Source organism: Cordyceps fumosorosea (genome assembly GCF_001636725.1).
Source record: "Cordyceps fumosorosea ARSEF 2679 chromosome Unknown scaffold_34, whole genome shotgun sequence".
Taxonomy (NCBI): domain Eukaryota; kingdom Fungi; phylum Ascomycota; class Sordariomycetes; order Hypocreales; family Cordycipitaceae; genus Cordyceps; species Cordyceps fumosorosea.
Window position 1 is genome coordinate 122,910 of NW_017387334.1, and position 15,170 is coordinate 138,079.

Here is a 15,170-nt window from a genome sequence, read left to right on the forward strand (position 1 = left end):
ATTATTGAAGATTTCCATCCTGATAGAGTCGACTAAATTATCCTTTCTTGATTCGATCGATGCGCGAACCTTGGTGAGGCCAAACAGGTCAAGTAACAGCTCCGTCATCATCACGAACAACCCCCGACGCCACTATCCACAGGTAGCTGCTAGAGTGACGCCGCACGATGCGACAAACTGAGGCAAAAAGAAAGGGTCGACGGAAGATTGGTACTCCGGGTATGGACCGACCTGTCGACACTTTACTTTATAAAGTGGCTTGGTTGGTGCAAGGCTGGGAGTTGACCACGGCATGCAGGCAGGCCACTAGACTAGGTAGGCGAAATCATCGCTGATCTCGACAGCCAACGTTGATTGATGCCTTTCTAGCCCGCCGATCTGCGCTAGGCCGACACATGGTGTCTGTGCCGCAAACTATATAGTTAGTTATTAACTAGTAAGTTAGTTAGCCGTTTCTTAAGTGCTCTGGTCGCCCCCTGGTCACTCGTCCCTCGTTCTATAGTGTGCTCCCCAACACAACTCCTTCCCCGTCGTATACCTCCCGCGGGTCGGAAATGTACCTACATGTCCTTTGCAAAAAGGTATCTCTTTGGAAATGTTTTTTCAAAATAAAACTTGGCTCTTCGATCAACTTCTCTCGTTGGGTTGTGCACCTCCCCAGGGTTGCTATTCCCTCACTCCCTCGCCTTTACCAAAGCTTAGTAGAGAAGGGCGAATGCGAGTTTTAGATCCAGGCTTCAGCCCTGTCAAGTCAATAGACACGGGGACAGGGTCTGTGGTTGGTTGGCAAGTTAACCAAGCCACGGTGAATCTGGCGGTTGAAAATCTCACCGTATTCAAACTTTAATCTCACCACACACACACATAACATGGCTTTCCGTCACAAGACAAAGTTATAGCACCATGTCAACCATATTAAAGCAAAGTGTCAATCAATGTACAGGCGCGATTTGCCGTCATCCTTCTTTCAACGACAGTGTCCTAAATCAGCCACACAACTATAATCCAGTGGCTTTGGGTCTACACGGGTCCTGAAAGAGGTTGCTCGGCACAGAGGAAGGGAAAGAAGATGACGGAAAATGGTTCAAAGTCGCTCTCTGGCTTGGCCGTTTGCAGAGACAACACACGATCCGCGGTTAGGAGGTTTTACGCCACTTAATACACTGTTACGTGTTGTTGAGTTTGATAGCTGAGCATCACTCTTACAGCTCTTGAATATTTATATCTCCCTCTCCGCCCCAGATTGAGCACAAGTTTAATCAACATCACTCGTACTTTCCCTCCATTCTACACATCTCTCAACTACAACCCTCTGTCTCTTTTTGACACCCTGGATACTAACAACCCCCCCAATTGGTGTGCTACTATTGCAAGACCAAGACCAAAGCCCATTCTCATTTCATCCCCAACCACCAAGACTCTCCAAGCTTTGATTCATTGGTCAACGTCTCCAACCATGGCATCCCAAAACGTACTGACGGCCCCATCCACCACGGAGCAGAAGCTTCAGGTCATCAATCTCGCTGGGGGTAAAATCCCAGCCACCTTGACCGAGGCAGACCTCGGAAAGCATCTTCCGCAGAAGGCTTCCAATGCTCCGTCCGATGGAGAGCCCTCCTACACATGTGTCACCCAGCGCAATCCTCCACATTCTTCTCCAGCCGCCATCATGGTTGGCCTGTTTGAAGAGATTCCACGCTGGAAAACTGGCTCCGTCATTAAATTTGCCACCTACTCCGATGGCTATCCCGCGCCTGGTGATGCTATTTACGCGGCCAACTGCCTCATTGAGGCTGCCGAGGTATGGAACTCGGCAAGAGTCGGCGTCACGTTCAAGTGGGTGCCTAAGGTCGACGATGCGGCATTCGTCCTCGCCTACGGTGGCGAGTTAAGCACCGTCCTCGCCAGCGCCTTCTTCCCCAGCAATAGCGACCTGGAGCACCTGTTCGTGTACCAGCATGGTTTCGACAAGACCGAACAGAACTCTAAGAAAGGCAAGTACAGCAACTACGGTATCATGAAGAATGTTTTCCTGCACGAGCTGGGTCATGTCTTGGGCTTGAGACATGAGTTTGCTATGAACCCGGACACCTATGAAGGAGGTGCAGTCGTTATGGGATCTGCGAATCCCGAGTCCGTCATGAGCTACGTCTTTCCACCTGAGCTGCAAGAGTCCGACGTCAAGGACACCCGATACTTTTACAAGCATCCCCTGATCGTTGACTACACTCCTGACAACTAAGCCTGGATGGCCAGTCCGGAAAGACAACGAACTGTTAGCCTAGTATGCTATATGCGTTGGTTGCTAGTTGCGCAGATTAGTTTCGGAAGTCGGGGAAGTCATTACTCCTGCTTGACTAAAAACTGTCTTTTCGGAAAGTGGAGGCACTTTACTCCATCTCCTATTTAATTTAATGTTTAATAAACAGTACTGTTATGCAATCTATAAACACCTTCTTTTCTTCCTTTTTATTATATAGTGAAGCCCGAATCAGGCTATATACGTGGCTGGGTGGGTGACGGCCCGGCTCGCCCGGCTCTCCCGGCCGAGCTGCATATGGCTCATCATTGCCCACTCCGGCAGAAAGGTTGCACGATAATGAAAAAGTTCTAGATGAAATACATATATGGGCGACTTCAAGAGATAAAAAAGTGCAAAAGAAAATTGGCAAAAACTCCAGAGGATGCAGGAAATGTCCCGACGTTGGGGTCAACGCAGTTTCAGCCTGATGTACTAGTTACCAAGGCTGATGATGACAGCGACTCAGGCACCGCGAGTCTGTACCATCAGCTCTCGTTGAATCTTAGACCCGTCCATCGACTACACTACAAGCTATGATCGTCTTTAGCCTGACCTGTCAGCTTAAACCGTCGTTAAATCTCGTGGGCGACGCACCGCCCCCAAAGCGTAAGCAGCCGCCCAGTTGGTCGAATAAGACGCCGTGAAATTCTTACACACACACCATGGCGCAGCATTCTCCCCGGGTTCTCGCTGAAAGCTGTGTATACCATAGCTATGCGCAAGCACCACCTCCGTATGCGCTTAGTCAAAGGTGACGACTCTTCCCCCGGTCCATGGGGGCACAGGTTGTCGCCAAAGGTGACAATAATAATAAACGTTGCAGGCTTGCTAATAATAAACGCCCGTCGCGGCCTCGGTTTGCTTCCCGAGCCTCGGTATGGGCCGATGAGGATATGTTATAAAGGATCCAAGGACAGTACTTTTTGCCTCTTCCCAGCATCGGCGCATCTAAAACACTCCCTCCGTTTCTCCGCAACCCATAAACTTCACATCATGACAGGCCTGGACAAGCTATACGACGTCATCATCGCCGGCGCCGGCCCCGTGGGCATGATGCTCGCCTCCGAGCTCAGCTTCGCCGGCGCCTCCGTCCTCGTCCTCGAGCGCGACCCGGGCCTCGACGCCGAGTGGAAGCGCATCCCCGTCGGCCAGCGCGCGCTGACCGTGCCCTCCCTCGAGTCCCTCCACCGCCGCGGCCTCCTCGGCCACCTCGCCGACTACGACGTCTCGCCGCTCGAGCGCCAGTGGTTCGGCGTCAAGCGCGACGGCGCCTTCTGCTTCGGCGGCCACTACGCGGGGCTCGAGCTCAACGCCGCCCAGTTCGACCTGACCCGGTGGAGGTACCGCCTGCGCGGGCCCGTCACCCGGCCGGCGAAGAGCTGCATCCAGGAGGTCACGGACATGCTGGCCGCGCGCGCGCGCAGCCACGGCGCGGCGCTGCTGTTCGACCACGCCGTCACGGACGTGGTGCGCGAGGACGAGCACGGCGTCACGGTCGCGGCCGGCGCCGGCGGCAGCACGTTCCGCGGGCGGTGGCTGGTCGGGTGCGACGGCGGGCGCAGCGCGGTCCGCAAGCTCGCGGGCATCGGCCTCTCCGGCTCCGACGCGCAGTTCACCGGCTACATGGCGCGACTCACCTTTGACGCCCGGGCGGGGCTGGACCTCGGCTTCCACCCGGCGCCCGGCGGCATGATCATGGTGTTCGCCGACGACTGCATCGCGCTGATCGACTACGACGGCGCCGCCTTTGACCGCCGGCACGAGGTCACGGTCGAGCACTTCCAGGCCGTCGCGGACCGGGTGATGGGCCCCGGCGCGCTGACCGTCCACGCGCTGCACTACACGTCCACCTTCACGGACCGGTCCCAGGACGCGGCGACGTACCGCCGGGGCCGCGTGCTGCTGGCCGGCGACGCGGCGCACATCCACTCGCCGCTGGGCGCGCAGGGCCTGAACCTGGGCCTCGGCGACGCCATGAACCTCGGGTGGAAGCTGGCCGCGACGGTGCGGCAGGAGCTGCGGGGGGCCGCGCGGGCGGGCGGGGGGCCGCCGGACACGGCGCTGATCGACAGCTACGAGGCGGAGAGGCACCCGCTGGCGGCGTGGGTGCTCGAGTGGACGCGCGCGCAGGTGACCACCCTCCAGCCGGGCCTCTTCGGGCGTGCTGTGCTGAACCTCACGCGGGACCTGCTGGCCACCGACGACGGCATGAACCTGGTCGTCGGGCGCGTCTGGGGCATCGCCCAGCGGTACGCACTAGGCGGTGATGGCATCCTGGGGCACGAGCTGGTCGGGGCGAGCGTGCCGGACTTCAAGTTCGCGGACGGGGCACGCATGGGGGAGAAGCTGCGCAACGGGCGCGGATGGCTGGTGGATTTCGAGGGCAGGGGGCAGATCAAGGAGGAGGTGGTCGGGACGGAGTTTGCGTGGAGGGTGAGCTACTTGGCGATGAAGGCGGAGGATGCAAGGGGCCTGAGGGCGGTGCTGGTGAGGCCGGACGGGGTGGTGGCGTGGTTGTCGGAGGGCGAGGTCGGTGATGTCGAGGAGTTGAGGACGGCGCTGCGGAGGTGGTTCAGCTATTAGAGGGGGGGAGGACAGGCATAGACGGCGTATTTGCATTATAGGGTATAGATAATTAGCGAGACCATTTCATACCATTTCTTATCGATCGAAATGTTAGTTCTTATGAGGTTTCGATGTCATTTCTCACATTCATTGGTACGACAACTCTCAACCTCCCATAGCCAACCTCTGTGAAGCAATACATTTCATATGCAATCTACATACCCTAAATCAGTCGCCAAACGCCAGACCAAATGTAAACACAACTCAAAGAACCCCCCCTACTCTTCACCCTCATCCTCCCACTCCCCCTCGCCCTCACCACCACCGCCCTCATAGTCAAAGTCGCTATAATCCTCCATGTCCTCATCCTCATCCTCCTCGTCCTCGCCACCCTTGTTGCCCTTCCTCGCCTCCTTCTCCGCCTTCTTGCGCTCCACATTCGCCTTTTGCTCCTTCTTGCGCGCCTCCTTTTCCTGCCTGCGCTTCTGCCAGCGCTTCTCCAGGTCCTTGACCTCCTCCTTGCTCTTGTGGATGTACTCGTGCCACATGATCTTGCCACCGCACAGGCCGTCCTCGACCTTTGTCAGCCGCAGCCGCATCCGCGGGCCCAACTCCACCAGCTTGACCGCGCGCCTCTCCACCGTGCCCTCCTCCCCGCCCTCCGCAGGCCCAGCCTCGCCGTTGAGTTCCGCCGCCAGCCGCGCCTTGGTCGACAGCACCTTGCGCGGCGCCGCGTCGAGCACCTCGACCTCGGCGTCCGTGTCCGGCTCGCTGCCGCTGGTCGCCTCCGTCATGTACCCGCTTCCCTCGCCGTCCTGCCCCACCATGTAGTCGGCGATGTCCTGCAGCCGGCCAAGGTTGGGCATGTGCGCCTGGCGCGAGTTCTTGGTCGTGACGAGCTTCTCGGCGGCGTTGATGCGCCGCAGCTGCTTGGAGACGCCCGTGTGGCGCGTCGTGATGGCGTAGTGCCGGAAGTTGAGCACAAAGGTGCCGTCGTCGGCCTCCTCGCGGTTGACCAGGACGACGCGCCGGATCGACTTGAGCGGCGTTGCCTGCGGGTTGATGGGTGGGAACATGGATCGGAAGACGGTCGTCGCCAGCGTCTCCAGGTGTCGCGGTACCTTGGAGTTGCTACCGGCGTCAGGGCGAGTCATGTTGTTCATTACGAGCTTGATTTCTGTTGTTAGCATTCTCCTCGCCCAAGAATGTTGTGATGACGTACGAGAGGCGCTGTGAGAAACTCCTTGCCCATGCCCTTGGGGTGCTTCTGGATCTTCTGCACGTCCCGGCACAGCGAGTACTGGTCGACGCGAAAGTTCATCGTCGGGCCGCGCGGCGTCAGCGCCACGCGCAGGTTCGTGTTGCCGCTCTCGGATCGCGAGAAGAGCATCAGGTGCGTCACGCCCAGCGGCCCGCACATGGCCAGGTAGTCCTTGAGCTTGTTGGCCCTGCGCTCCTTGAGTCTACTGGCGGTGCCGGGCTCCATGACCTTGCGCACGTCGGTCGCGAGCTGGCTGACGCTGGTGCCGACCTCGCCAGCGCCAATGCGGATGACCATGCTCTTGGGGTCCTTGGTCGTGGCGTGGCCCTGGATGTTGGACTCGGGGTTGTTGGCACCCATGTGGGTTCTCTTTTTTACTCTGCGGCGAGCCATGATGAAAGGATTCTCTGACTGGATTGACTTGAAATAACGAGGAATGCCAATGGCTTGAGGCTGTTAAAAAAGGCAGCCGAATGGTTGCTGGGTCGGTAGCCTCAATAAAAAAAGTTTTGGAGGGACGGCGATAAGATCCTTATCGCTCGTGCGCTAAGATTGCCCCGCTAAAATGTTCTGGACTGGACCGAGAGTTTTTAGGCCATCACACACCTCGTTCGACTTTTGAACAAATTGTCTGTCAATTTCCCCTGTGCATTCATCCCCTTATTGTGATTTTCTGCGTCACCATGGCCGATGTAAAAAGACGAAAAACCTCGCGCGATGCGCCCTCTAAACGAGTCGAGCCCGAAGAAAAATCCGTCTCTAGCGAATCCGAAGACGAGTCTGCAACCGTTGAAGCCGCCCCCGATGGCGAGGAAGAACTGCCCAAAACCTTTAAAGAATTAGTATGTCTCATGCACGCTTCTGGTCCTTGAAATTCTCCGCTCACAACTTCTAGGGCGTCGTCGACGCGCTCTGCGAATCTTGCGAGGCCCTTGGCTACAAGACCCCGACCGGCATCCAGGCCAAGTCGATCCCCGTCGCTCTGCAAGGCCGCGACGTCATCGGGCTGGCTGAGACTGGCTCCGGCAAGACAGCCGCCTTCGCGCTGCCCATGCTGCAGGCCCTTCTCGACAAGCCGCAGCCGCTGTTCGGCCTTGTCCTGGCTCCCACCCGCGAACTCGCCGCCCAGATCGGCCAGACCTTCGAGGCCCTCGGCGCCCTCATCTCGCTGCGCTGCGCCGTCGTCGTCGGCGGCCTGGACATGGTGCCTCAGGCCGTCGCGCTCGGCAAGAAGCCGCACGTCATCGTCGCCACGCCCGGCCGTCTCGTCGACCACCTCGAGAAGACCAAGGGCTTCTCGCTGCGCACGCTCAAGTACCTGGTCATGGACGAGGCGGACCGCCTGCTGGACATGGACTTCGGCCCCAGCATCGACAAGCTGCTCAAGTTCATCCCGCGCGAGCGCCGCACCTACCTCTTCTCCGCTACCATGAGCTCGCGCGTCGAGTCGCTGCAGCGCGCCTCGCTGCGCGACCCGGTCCGCGTCAGCGTCTCCTCCAGCCGCTACCAGACCGTCGCGACGCTGCTGCAGCACTACCTGTTCATCCCGCACGTCCGCAAGGACACGTACCTGGTGCACCTGGCCAACGAGTTCGCCGGCAAGTCGGGCATCGTCTTCACGCGCACCGTGTACGAGGCGCAGCGCGTCGCCATTCTGCTCCGCGCGCTCGGCTTCGGCGCCATCCCGCTGCACGGCCAGCTCTCCCAGTCCGCGCGCCTCGGCGCGCTCAACAAGTTCCGCGGCGGCGCGCGCGAGCTGCTCGTTGCCACCGACGTCGCCGCGCGCGGCCTGGACATCCCCAAGGTCGACGTGGTCATCAACTACGACATCCCGGCGGACTCCAAGACGTACGTGCACCGGGTGGGCCGCACGGCGCGCGCGGGCAAGTCGGGCATCGCGATCAGCATGGTCACGCAGTACGACCACGAGCCGTTCTTGCGCATCGAGGCCGCGCTCGGCAAGAAGCTGACCGAGTTCCCGACGGTCAAGGAGGAGGTCATGGCGTTCCAGGTCCGCGTCGAGGAGGCCCAGCGCCACGCCCGCATAGAGATGAAGAACTTGACAGAGGCCAGGAACAGGGGCGCCACCTCGAGAAAGGGCCGCGGCGACAAGAGGAGGCGAGACGACATGGACAGGGAGGAGCGGTAATGGAGGGTGTGATGGACATGGACCCCATGGAGAAGAGCAATGTGGAAGAAAATAGGGAAAATGTCATAATGAGAAATGTCGGTTGATCGATCACCTCTTTTCGGCGCAGCACAACGGTACGGAGTTACGGCTGTTAATTTACAATCAGTTTCACAGATTTAGTCATCCCATTCAGATGTTGGGCATTAAATTTAGTCTCATTCCAGTTATTCCATGATGCTCCCGTTGACGCCGTAAATAATCCATAACTGTACACGCAAATCAATATTCCCTCCCAAGAGTAATTATCGGTCCGGGTCGTCATCCTCGGCGTCCTCCATGTCTTCATCTTCGTCCTCATCCTCTTCTTCACCCTCCTCATCGCCTTCATCTTCGTCGCCTTCCTCACCTTCGTCGCCATCTTCCTCTTCGCCTTCCTCTTCGTCATCTTCTTCGTCATCTTCTTCGCCTACTTCTACTTCCACTTCCTCTTCTTCGCCTACTTCCACTTCCTCTTCTTCTTCCTCATCCCCTTCCTCCTCCTCGTCGACTTCCTCATCAACTTCATCACCCTCTTCTTCTGCCTCCTCACCATCTTCTGCCTCCTCACCATCTTCGCCTTCTTCATCTTCTTCGCTTCCTTCAACCTCAGCCTCTATCTCCTCTCCTTCTTCGTCCCCCTCTGTTTCCTCCTCTTCCTCATCCACCTCTATCTCTTCGCCATCCGCTCCCTCTAGCTCTTCTTCCCCCTCTTCGAACTCTTCTGCCTCATCGCCCTCCTCGACTGCCACGCCTTCTTCAACCTCAACCTCCTCGTCTTCTTCACCTTCGAGCTCCTCATCCTCAATGTCGGCGTCTTCGTCGTCCTCTGTTACGCCAGCAGCATGGATCTCCTCTTCAACGACGTCGTCCTCAAACATATCCTCCTCATCAGTCTCGTCCTCCAGAGCATGCTCCTCATCGACAACCTCATCCTCGAGAGTCTGGTCTTCATGGACCTCATCCCCGAGGATGTGCTCTTCAGCGTCGGCCATTGGTACATCGTGGACAACGTCAAGGATGCCCACCTCTTCGCCTTCATCTTCGCTGTCCGCGTCATCACCGCTAGTGTCACTGTGACGGCCAAGATTCAGCAACCCCTCAGATACCTCTTGGTCGTAACCTTCAGGCGCGTCGCTCAAATCGCTGTCCTCGCCCGAGTCGAGAAGGCCGAGCATGTCTATCGGCCTGGATTGGCCATCGACCTCTTGCATGTCTTCATCAGACTGCTCTCCCGCCTCGCGCCGCATCTGTGCCTCCGGGCTGTCATCACTGTCGTCGTCGCTCATGGCCATGTTCGGACCTTGGCTTCCTCGCTTGGCGCTAGAGATACTACTCTTGCGGCTCTTTGCTGCCGTCTTTGGTGGCTCCAGAGCGCGAACAACTGCTTGCTCAGCCTTGCGAAGAATGTCGGGTCGCCTGACGCCGGTCTTTCGTCTAGGTGCAGCTTCCGACTTTTCTGTGTCCATCGGCGTAGTGGTCCCAGCACCACTGTCAATCTCAGGAGCGACTGTCAGGTAACTGCCAATAGGGCCCCATGGCTTCTCGGTATGTTTATCACTCTCCGCAATTGCCGATTGTTTGTCATGGCTGCCGTCGCCCTCGGCCAGGGACTTGGCGGTTTCTTTCGCTGCCTCGAGCTCCAGACGATCCGTAATCTCTTTCGCTTGGTTACGATCTTCGATAACCTTACTAGGCTCGAGACCTGGCAGGCTGGTTGCGACGTCTGTGTAAAGCTTGGAATAACAGTCGTTGATGAGATCATCCATCGGGCCAGCTTTCATGAGGTTGCCGTTAAGCTTCTTCAGCTCTACAGCCTCCTTCATACACTCAAAGGCGGGAACCTGGGGACTGTCGCCGCCAGCCCACTGGGTGATGCGGTCGCTGATAATCTCAAATTCTTCCATAGAAAGTGACTTGAAAACGTCTTCGCTGATAACAGGGATGCTGTGGACCTCGCGAATAAGAGAGACGTATGCGACAGAGCAGGATTGCCACAGGTCGTTGAAGTGGTAAAAGTCGGCGCTCTTCTTTCGGAGACGGCGAAGCAGCAGCTCGAGATCGACACGGTTGCTCATAATAACCAACAACTTGACCATGAACCGAGTATACTGCTCTGTAAACACGTGGTGACGACCAGGACGCTCCGCATCGCACTTCCACACATTCATCACCATGGTCTTTGTAAACATGTTGTCTCGCAGAATGCCAAAGGCTGCCTTAGCCTCGACCAGTGTGTCGGCGCTGTCCTTAATAGCCGCCTCGTTGAATAGAATCTTGGCATGGCGCATGACAATTCTGTGTTGCCAGTTTGACTTGTCCTTGTCTCGAAGCTTTGTCAGATTGCGAATGATGTATTCCTCCCAGTCTTCAGGCTCCGAAAAGCTGGCAAAGTGGTCGTTGGGGTTGACGGGGACGCCGAATGGTTGCTCTGAGAGAACCTCGGCCGCATTAGCAGCAGTGATGTCCTTCCCGATCACCATTTTGTGCAGGATAGAAACAATCTTGTAGTGAGGCTCCAAGATGGGATCACTGCTCTTGGATTTACGCGGCTTGTAAGTAGCCGCAGTTGACTCTTTTAGGGCATCCAGAATCATGTCTGTGGTGATTTGAGTCTTCGACTGTCCCTCAGGTAGCTCCTCTGGGTTGCGGAAAAGCTTCCAGTAGCATTTCGCCAGCATGTAATGATTCTTCCAGTTGTTTGGCTTGCGCTCGATGGCCATCTTGAACAACTTTGCAGCAAACTTCCACACCTGGCGCTTGGTCATCTGGTCGTGCACAATCTTCTTGAACGTACCCGAGCCCATGTCTTCGATGAAGAAACGCTCCTGTTCTGCGTGCTGAAACGGTTCCATGGCAAATGGCTCTCTGCTGGATGAGTACATGCGTGTCGCAAATTTATAGTACAGGTCGTGAAGTGCATCGCCATCTTTTGTGCTCACCTCTTGCTTGTAGGAGTGCGAGAGAGCCAGGGTGTAACAGTGGATGGCATTTCGTTGCAATTTAACAAGCTCGCCCCTGTCCTTGTTGATCTTGTCTGCCGTCCACAGAACTGATTCGTCCAATTCATAGTCGAAGCATTCTGCGAGGCGAAACCATGCGTCCCATTTATCCGCCGTGAGCTGCAGCTGCAACCGTAGAAATGTTGCACCGATTCTCAGATCATCGGTAGCCCCCGGCGTTTGTCGACGGTTAAGCTCGACGCCCTTAAACTTTGTCAGGGCGATCATGCCTAGTAAAAAGAACCAGCCGCCATTCGCCAGCGCCGCTTCCGGGATGTTGACCGTCACAGAATCCATCGCAACACTGCCAGTCAATGCGCGGTACAAACGCAGGGGATGGATCGGCTTCTTCAGAACTTCTGTCAAGTTTCGCAGGTTATGCATCATTTGTGGCGTCGACTTGGTTTGGCCAATAGTGGACTGCATATGATCGATGGTTGTCTTGAGATCAGATTTGAGCAAGTCCTTTAGCGAGAAGCGACTTGCCAACGTCATGATCTTGTCCACAAGCTGCATCGTCTGTCTCTTCTCCAGATTCTCATTGGGGCAGCCATGATCCTGCAGCTCCCAGATACCGACACCAATCTTGAGGCCGTAGACGTCGTATAACACTTGTCCAAGGTGGTCTTCCCAGTTTTCAACGTCATTCAAGCTGAGCAGCTCGACACGCATGAGGTTCAAGAAAACCTTGTTTGACACTTTGCAGAACTTGCGGTGGCCGATGGATAGATGAACCGCAGCAAGGAACGTGGCCAACTCGTTTTCAGGTTTTATGATGTCCTTGTTCGAGAAAATGTCTTGCTTGATCAGGGTGTAGAGGAGACACCAATTGCGAACCTGCATCTCACGAAGCTTATTCAAAAGCGATTGGAAAGTTGGGTTGGTTGATTTTGCAGCGAGAAGACCAACCCTTACTTCGTCCTCGAATAATGAAATTGAGTGAAGCACCGTGCTGAGGCGGGCCAGCGCAGCCGCACTCTGTTTGATATGGCCTTCGTCAATGATGTCAAAAGCTGTCTTGTCTTTCAGTGCCGTAATCAGGGCATCGACAAGCAGTTCATCCAAAGCCTTCATCGTCTTCATCAGCAGCATCCGTCGTGAGTCTTCTTGCATGCTTGTATATCCATCGCTGCTAAAGTCATCAACAATCATCTCGATACTCTTCAACAGGCACGAGAATCGTTTCGTTGTGTAGCTGATGGCTTCGTACGCATCGCCAAGGCGAGACCACAGGAAAAGTCGTAGCTCGATGTTACTGTTCTCCAGAAATTTCCACAGGTCTCGCATTCCTTGGGTGGCACATTCCGAGATTGGTTTCGTCGCCTGATCAGATTGCTGTAATTGCCCCCCATCTGACTCGGACGCTCTCTCTGGGGCTGTATGGACCGATGAGGGATTAAGCACCGGCTCAAGAATATCAATGACTGGCAATGGATCCGTCATATTCTCTTGGAATAAATTCAGGAAAAAGTCCATTGTGTTGAGCTTGGAAATTTCTCGATCGGCGGCGGCGGCTGAAATATTTGATATGGCGGCATTGTTGGGGAGATTGAGAGGCTCGATGCTTTCTTGGGCAAGAAACTCTCGTAAGGATGTCCACATGGCGAGAATGTGCTCACGAACAGGCTCGTCTGCCAGTGCCGAAGCCATAACCGAAGCCCAGAGAAACCGCACGCAGAGCCGATCGCTAGCTGGGCGGCGTAAAGAGCGAGCATAGTACGATGCAACAGTTAACCAGCGGCCAAGCCTGTATTTCGTTTTTAGTCGGGTGACATTGTCCACGACGCTCGTCGGACTGGTTATGCGCTCGTAGACGTCAATTTGAAGCTCAAAGAGCATAGGAATGACGGTTTGTAGCGCTTCCAATGCTTTCATATCCTTTGACCGAGTCGCAAGTTCCAGATCCGAAATAATGTGCCCGTAAACTGTAGCATCAGCATTCTCTAGCACATTAAGAACTGCCGCTTTGAGTTTGTCTGGCCATTGCTGCTCGGCATAGCTTTTACTAAGCTCAAGAACCCACTCGTAGATAATATCACCTGTGGTAATCCAGTCTTGGCGTGCATTAACAAGGTCGGCAAATTGCTGCAGCCCTTTCTTTTCGTTGAAGGCTGTTGCAGGCGTCTGGTCCTGGTGGCTGGACTTTGCATTCTCCAGAAACGACGATAGGCTAAGCGAAGGCTGGCTCTTCTTGTTAAGCAAGACGTTTGCGGTCGTTTCGCTGAACTTTTCGAATATAGCATGCAGGTCTTGGGCTGCGACGTTCGTGAATTTGGCCGGCCGATCTTCGCTACAGGAGATTTCCTGAATCTGGCTCAGTACGTCGAAAGTTCTCCTGTCTTCGACACCGATGCTTTCGAGAATGTTTTTGGTGACTTGGAATAGATTCTGGTCCGACTCCTGGTATGCCTGTAACTGCGCGGTCGCTGTAGCTGCGGGGTTTGTAGGCTCTTCGATGCTCGTCATGTCTGTTCGACGACGAACCCGCTTGCTTCGCGTTGAGGCGCCAACCTCCTCCTCAGCCCCGTCTGGGATACCGGCTACAGATTGTGATCGTTTTCTCGTTGGCATCGGGGTGCTGCCTCCTTTCTGCGATTGTTCGACCGCTTTTGTAGGGCTCTCCGACCTATCCGCGCCTCCCTTTTTTTTCTCGCTAACATCCTTCTCTGAGGGCACCTCGTTGGCGTTGTCAGGTTCCTCAGTATGCTCTTGCTCGGTAGACTGAGTGATATCCCTAGGTACATCTTCCAGTGCTTCGTCTGGCGTGGCTTTGATGTTGGTACAAATAGCGACAGCAGCCTTGATATCATCCAGGTTCTTAATAAGCGAGTCTGCAAGTTCAGACCAAGATGAAATTGACTCGTCAACGATTGTCATTGAGATATCCTCGGCCTCGTCCTCTTTTGGTGGAGTCGAAGGGGGAGGCGTAAGTTGCGCTGTAGGGTCGGGCAAAAACTCTATAGGGTCGAGATGGACTTTGAGTGCATCTGGCATGTACCGATTCACCCATGGTGCCATGCTCGGATGCGTCAGGGCCATTTCGTCGCTGAGCACATGAAGGTGATCCTTCAGCTGCTCGCCTGCCCAGCCTTCAGCCAAGGAGGGCGGCTCAACTTCGTCCACCGTTGGGTCATCATCCAGTTCGATGGCAGCTTCGAGACAGAATCTTTTCAGTCGGCTGCTATTGATGGATGCTGAGAATCGTGACGTCCTGCGCCAAAGCTCTGGGTCTGATGGATCTTGGTCGAGGGCCTTGGCCCAGTTGTCGAGAATTTTATCTGCCGCATCATCAAAATGCAGCTGTTTTACCCCTTGTGACGGGTCGAATGTGTCCTTCAGCTTGTCGAGAAAGAACTGGCCGTAGTTTTTGTACGAAATATAGAGCGCTTGCGCCAGGCTTGCTGCAACACCATCGGCGCCACCAGCATCAACGCCCAAGCCAGCCGAGAAGGCCTCAAGAGCTAGAGTATCAGGCTTCCCGTCGATTTGTCGCTCGGCTCGCTCGTAGTCGGTCCTGGCCTCGCGGTATTTGAAGATTTCGCACTTAAAGAGTTCGTCGTAGGCTTCTGCCGCTGCGTCCCGGTGCCATGGTCCTTGCGCATGAAGCCGAAGGGCCTTCTGGAACAGCTTCAACGCTTCGTCTACCTGTAAATTTGTCAGGTAAGTATTTCACAGCATGGGTGCCGAGGAACCGTACGTGGAGCTCTTTGGTGGTGTCGATCTGCTCGTCAACGTTCTCCTCCGGCTCGAGGTTGATGGCCTGAAAGGCAGGCTGCGCCGCATCACTTGTTAGCTTAATAAACAGAATTTTCGGCGTACATCGTACCATGTTCGCTGCCGGAGATTGAAAAACTGCAGGTCAACCATTCGGAT

The 15,170-nt window shown here is 55.7% G+C and overlaps 5 protein-coding genes across 5 annotated transcripts; 3 read left to right on the top strand and 2 right to left on the bottom strand.

Moving 5' to 3' along the window:
• Positions 1 to 1,456: 1,456 nt before the first annotated feature.
• ISF_08717 (Metallopeptidase, catalytic domain protein) lies at positions 1,457 to 2,242 on the top strand (the record flags this gene model as incomplete). The annotated part of the gene is made up of 1 exon (XM_018852320.1): positions 1,457 to 2,242. The coding sequence occupies one exon, from the start codon at positions 1,457 to 1,459 to the stop codon at positions 2,240 to 2,242; it is 786 nt and encodes a 261-aa protein (XP_018700507.1).
• A 1,053-nt stretch (positions 2,243 to 3,295) lies between these two features.
• ISF_08718 (Monooxygenase, FAD-binding protein) lies at positions 3,296 to 4,885 on the top strand (the record flags this gene model as incomplete). Its single annotated transcript, XM_018852321.1, has 1 exon — positions 3,296 to 4,885. One exon carries the CDS (start codon positions 3,296 to 3,298, stop codon positions 4,883 to 4,885), a length of 1,590 nt encoding a protein of 529 aa, XP_018700508.1.
• A 260-nt stretch (positions 4,886 to 5,145) lies between these two features.
• On the bottom strand, positions 5,146 to 6,521 carry ISF_08719 (Brix domain protein; the record flags this gene model as incomplete). The annotated part of the gene is made up of 2 exons (XM_018852322.1): positions 5,146 to 6,036; positions 6,090 to 6,521. The coding sequence occupies 2 exons, from the start codon at positions 6,519 to 6,521 to the stop codon at positions 5,146 to 5,148; spliced, it is 1,323 nt and encodes a 440-aa protein (XP_018700509.1).
• A 290-nt stretch (positions 6,522 to 6,811) lies between these two features.
• On the top strand, positions 6,812 to 8,277 carry ISF_08720 (ATP-dependent rRNA helicase RRP3; the record flags this gene model as incomplete). Its single annotated transcript, XM_018852323.1, has 2 exons — positions 6,812 to 6,970; positions 7,024 to 8,277. 2 exons carry the CDS (start codon positions 6,812 to 6,814, stop codon positions 8,275 to 8,277), a joined length of 1,413 nt encoding a protein of 470 aa, XP_018700510.1.
• A 284-nt stretch (positions 8,278 to 8,561) lies between these two features.
• Positions 8,562 to 15,126, bottom strand: ISF_08721 (Tetratricopeptide-like helical; the record flags this gene model as incomplete). Its single annotated transcript, XM_018852324.1, has 3 exons — positions 8,562 to 14,942; positions 14,995 to 15,069; positions 15,124 to 15,126. The coding sequence occupies 3 exons, from the start codon at positions 15,124 to 15,126 to the stop codon at positions 8,562 to 8,564; spliced, it is 6,459 nt and encodes a 2,152-aa protein (XP_018700511.1).
• Positions 15,127 to 15,170: the final 44 nt, after the last annotated feature.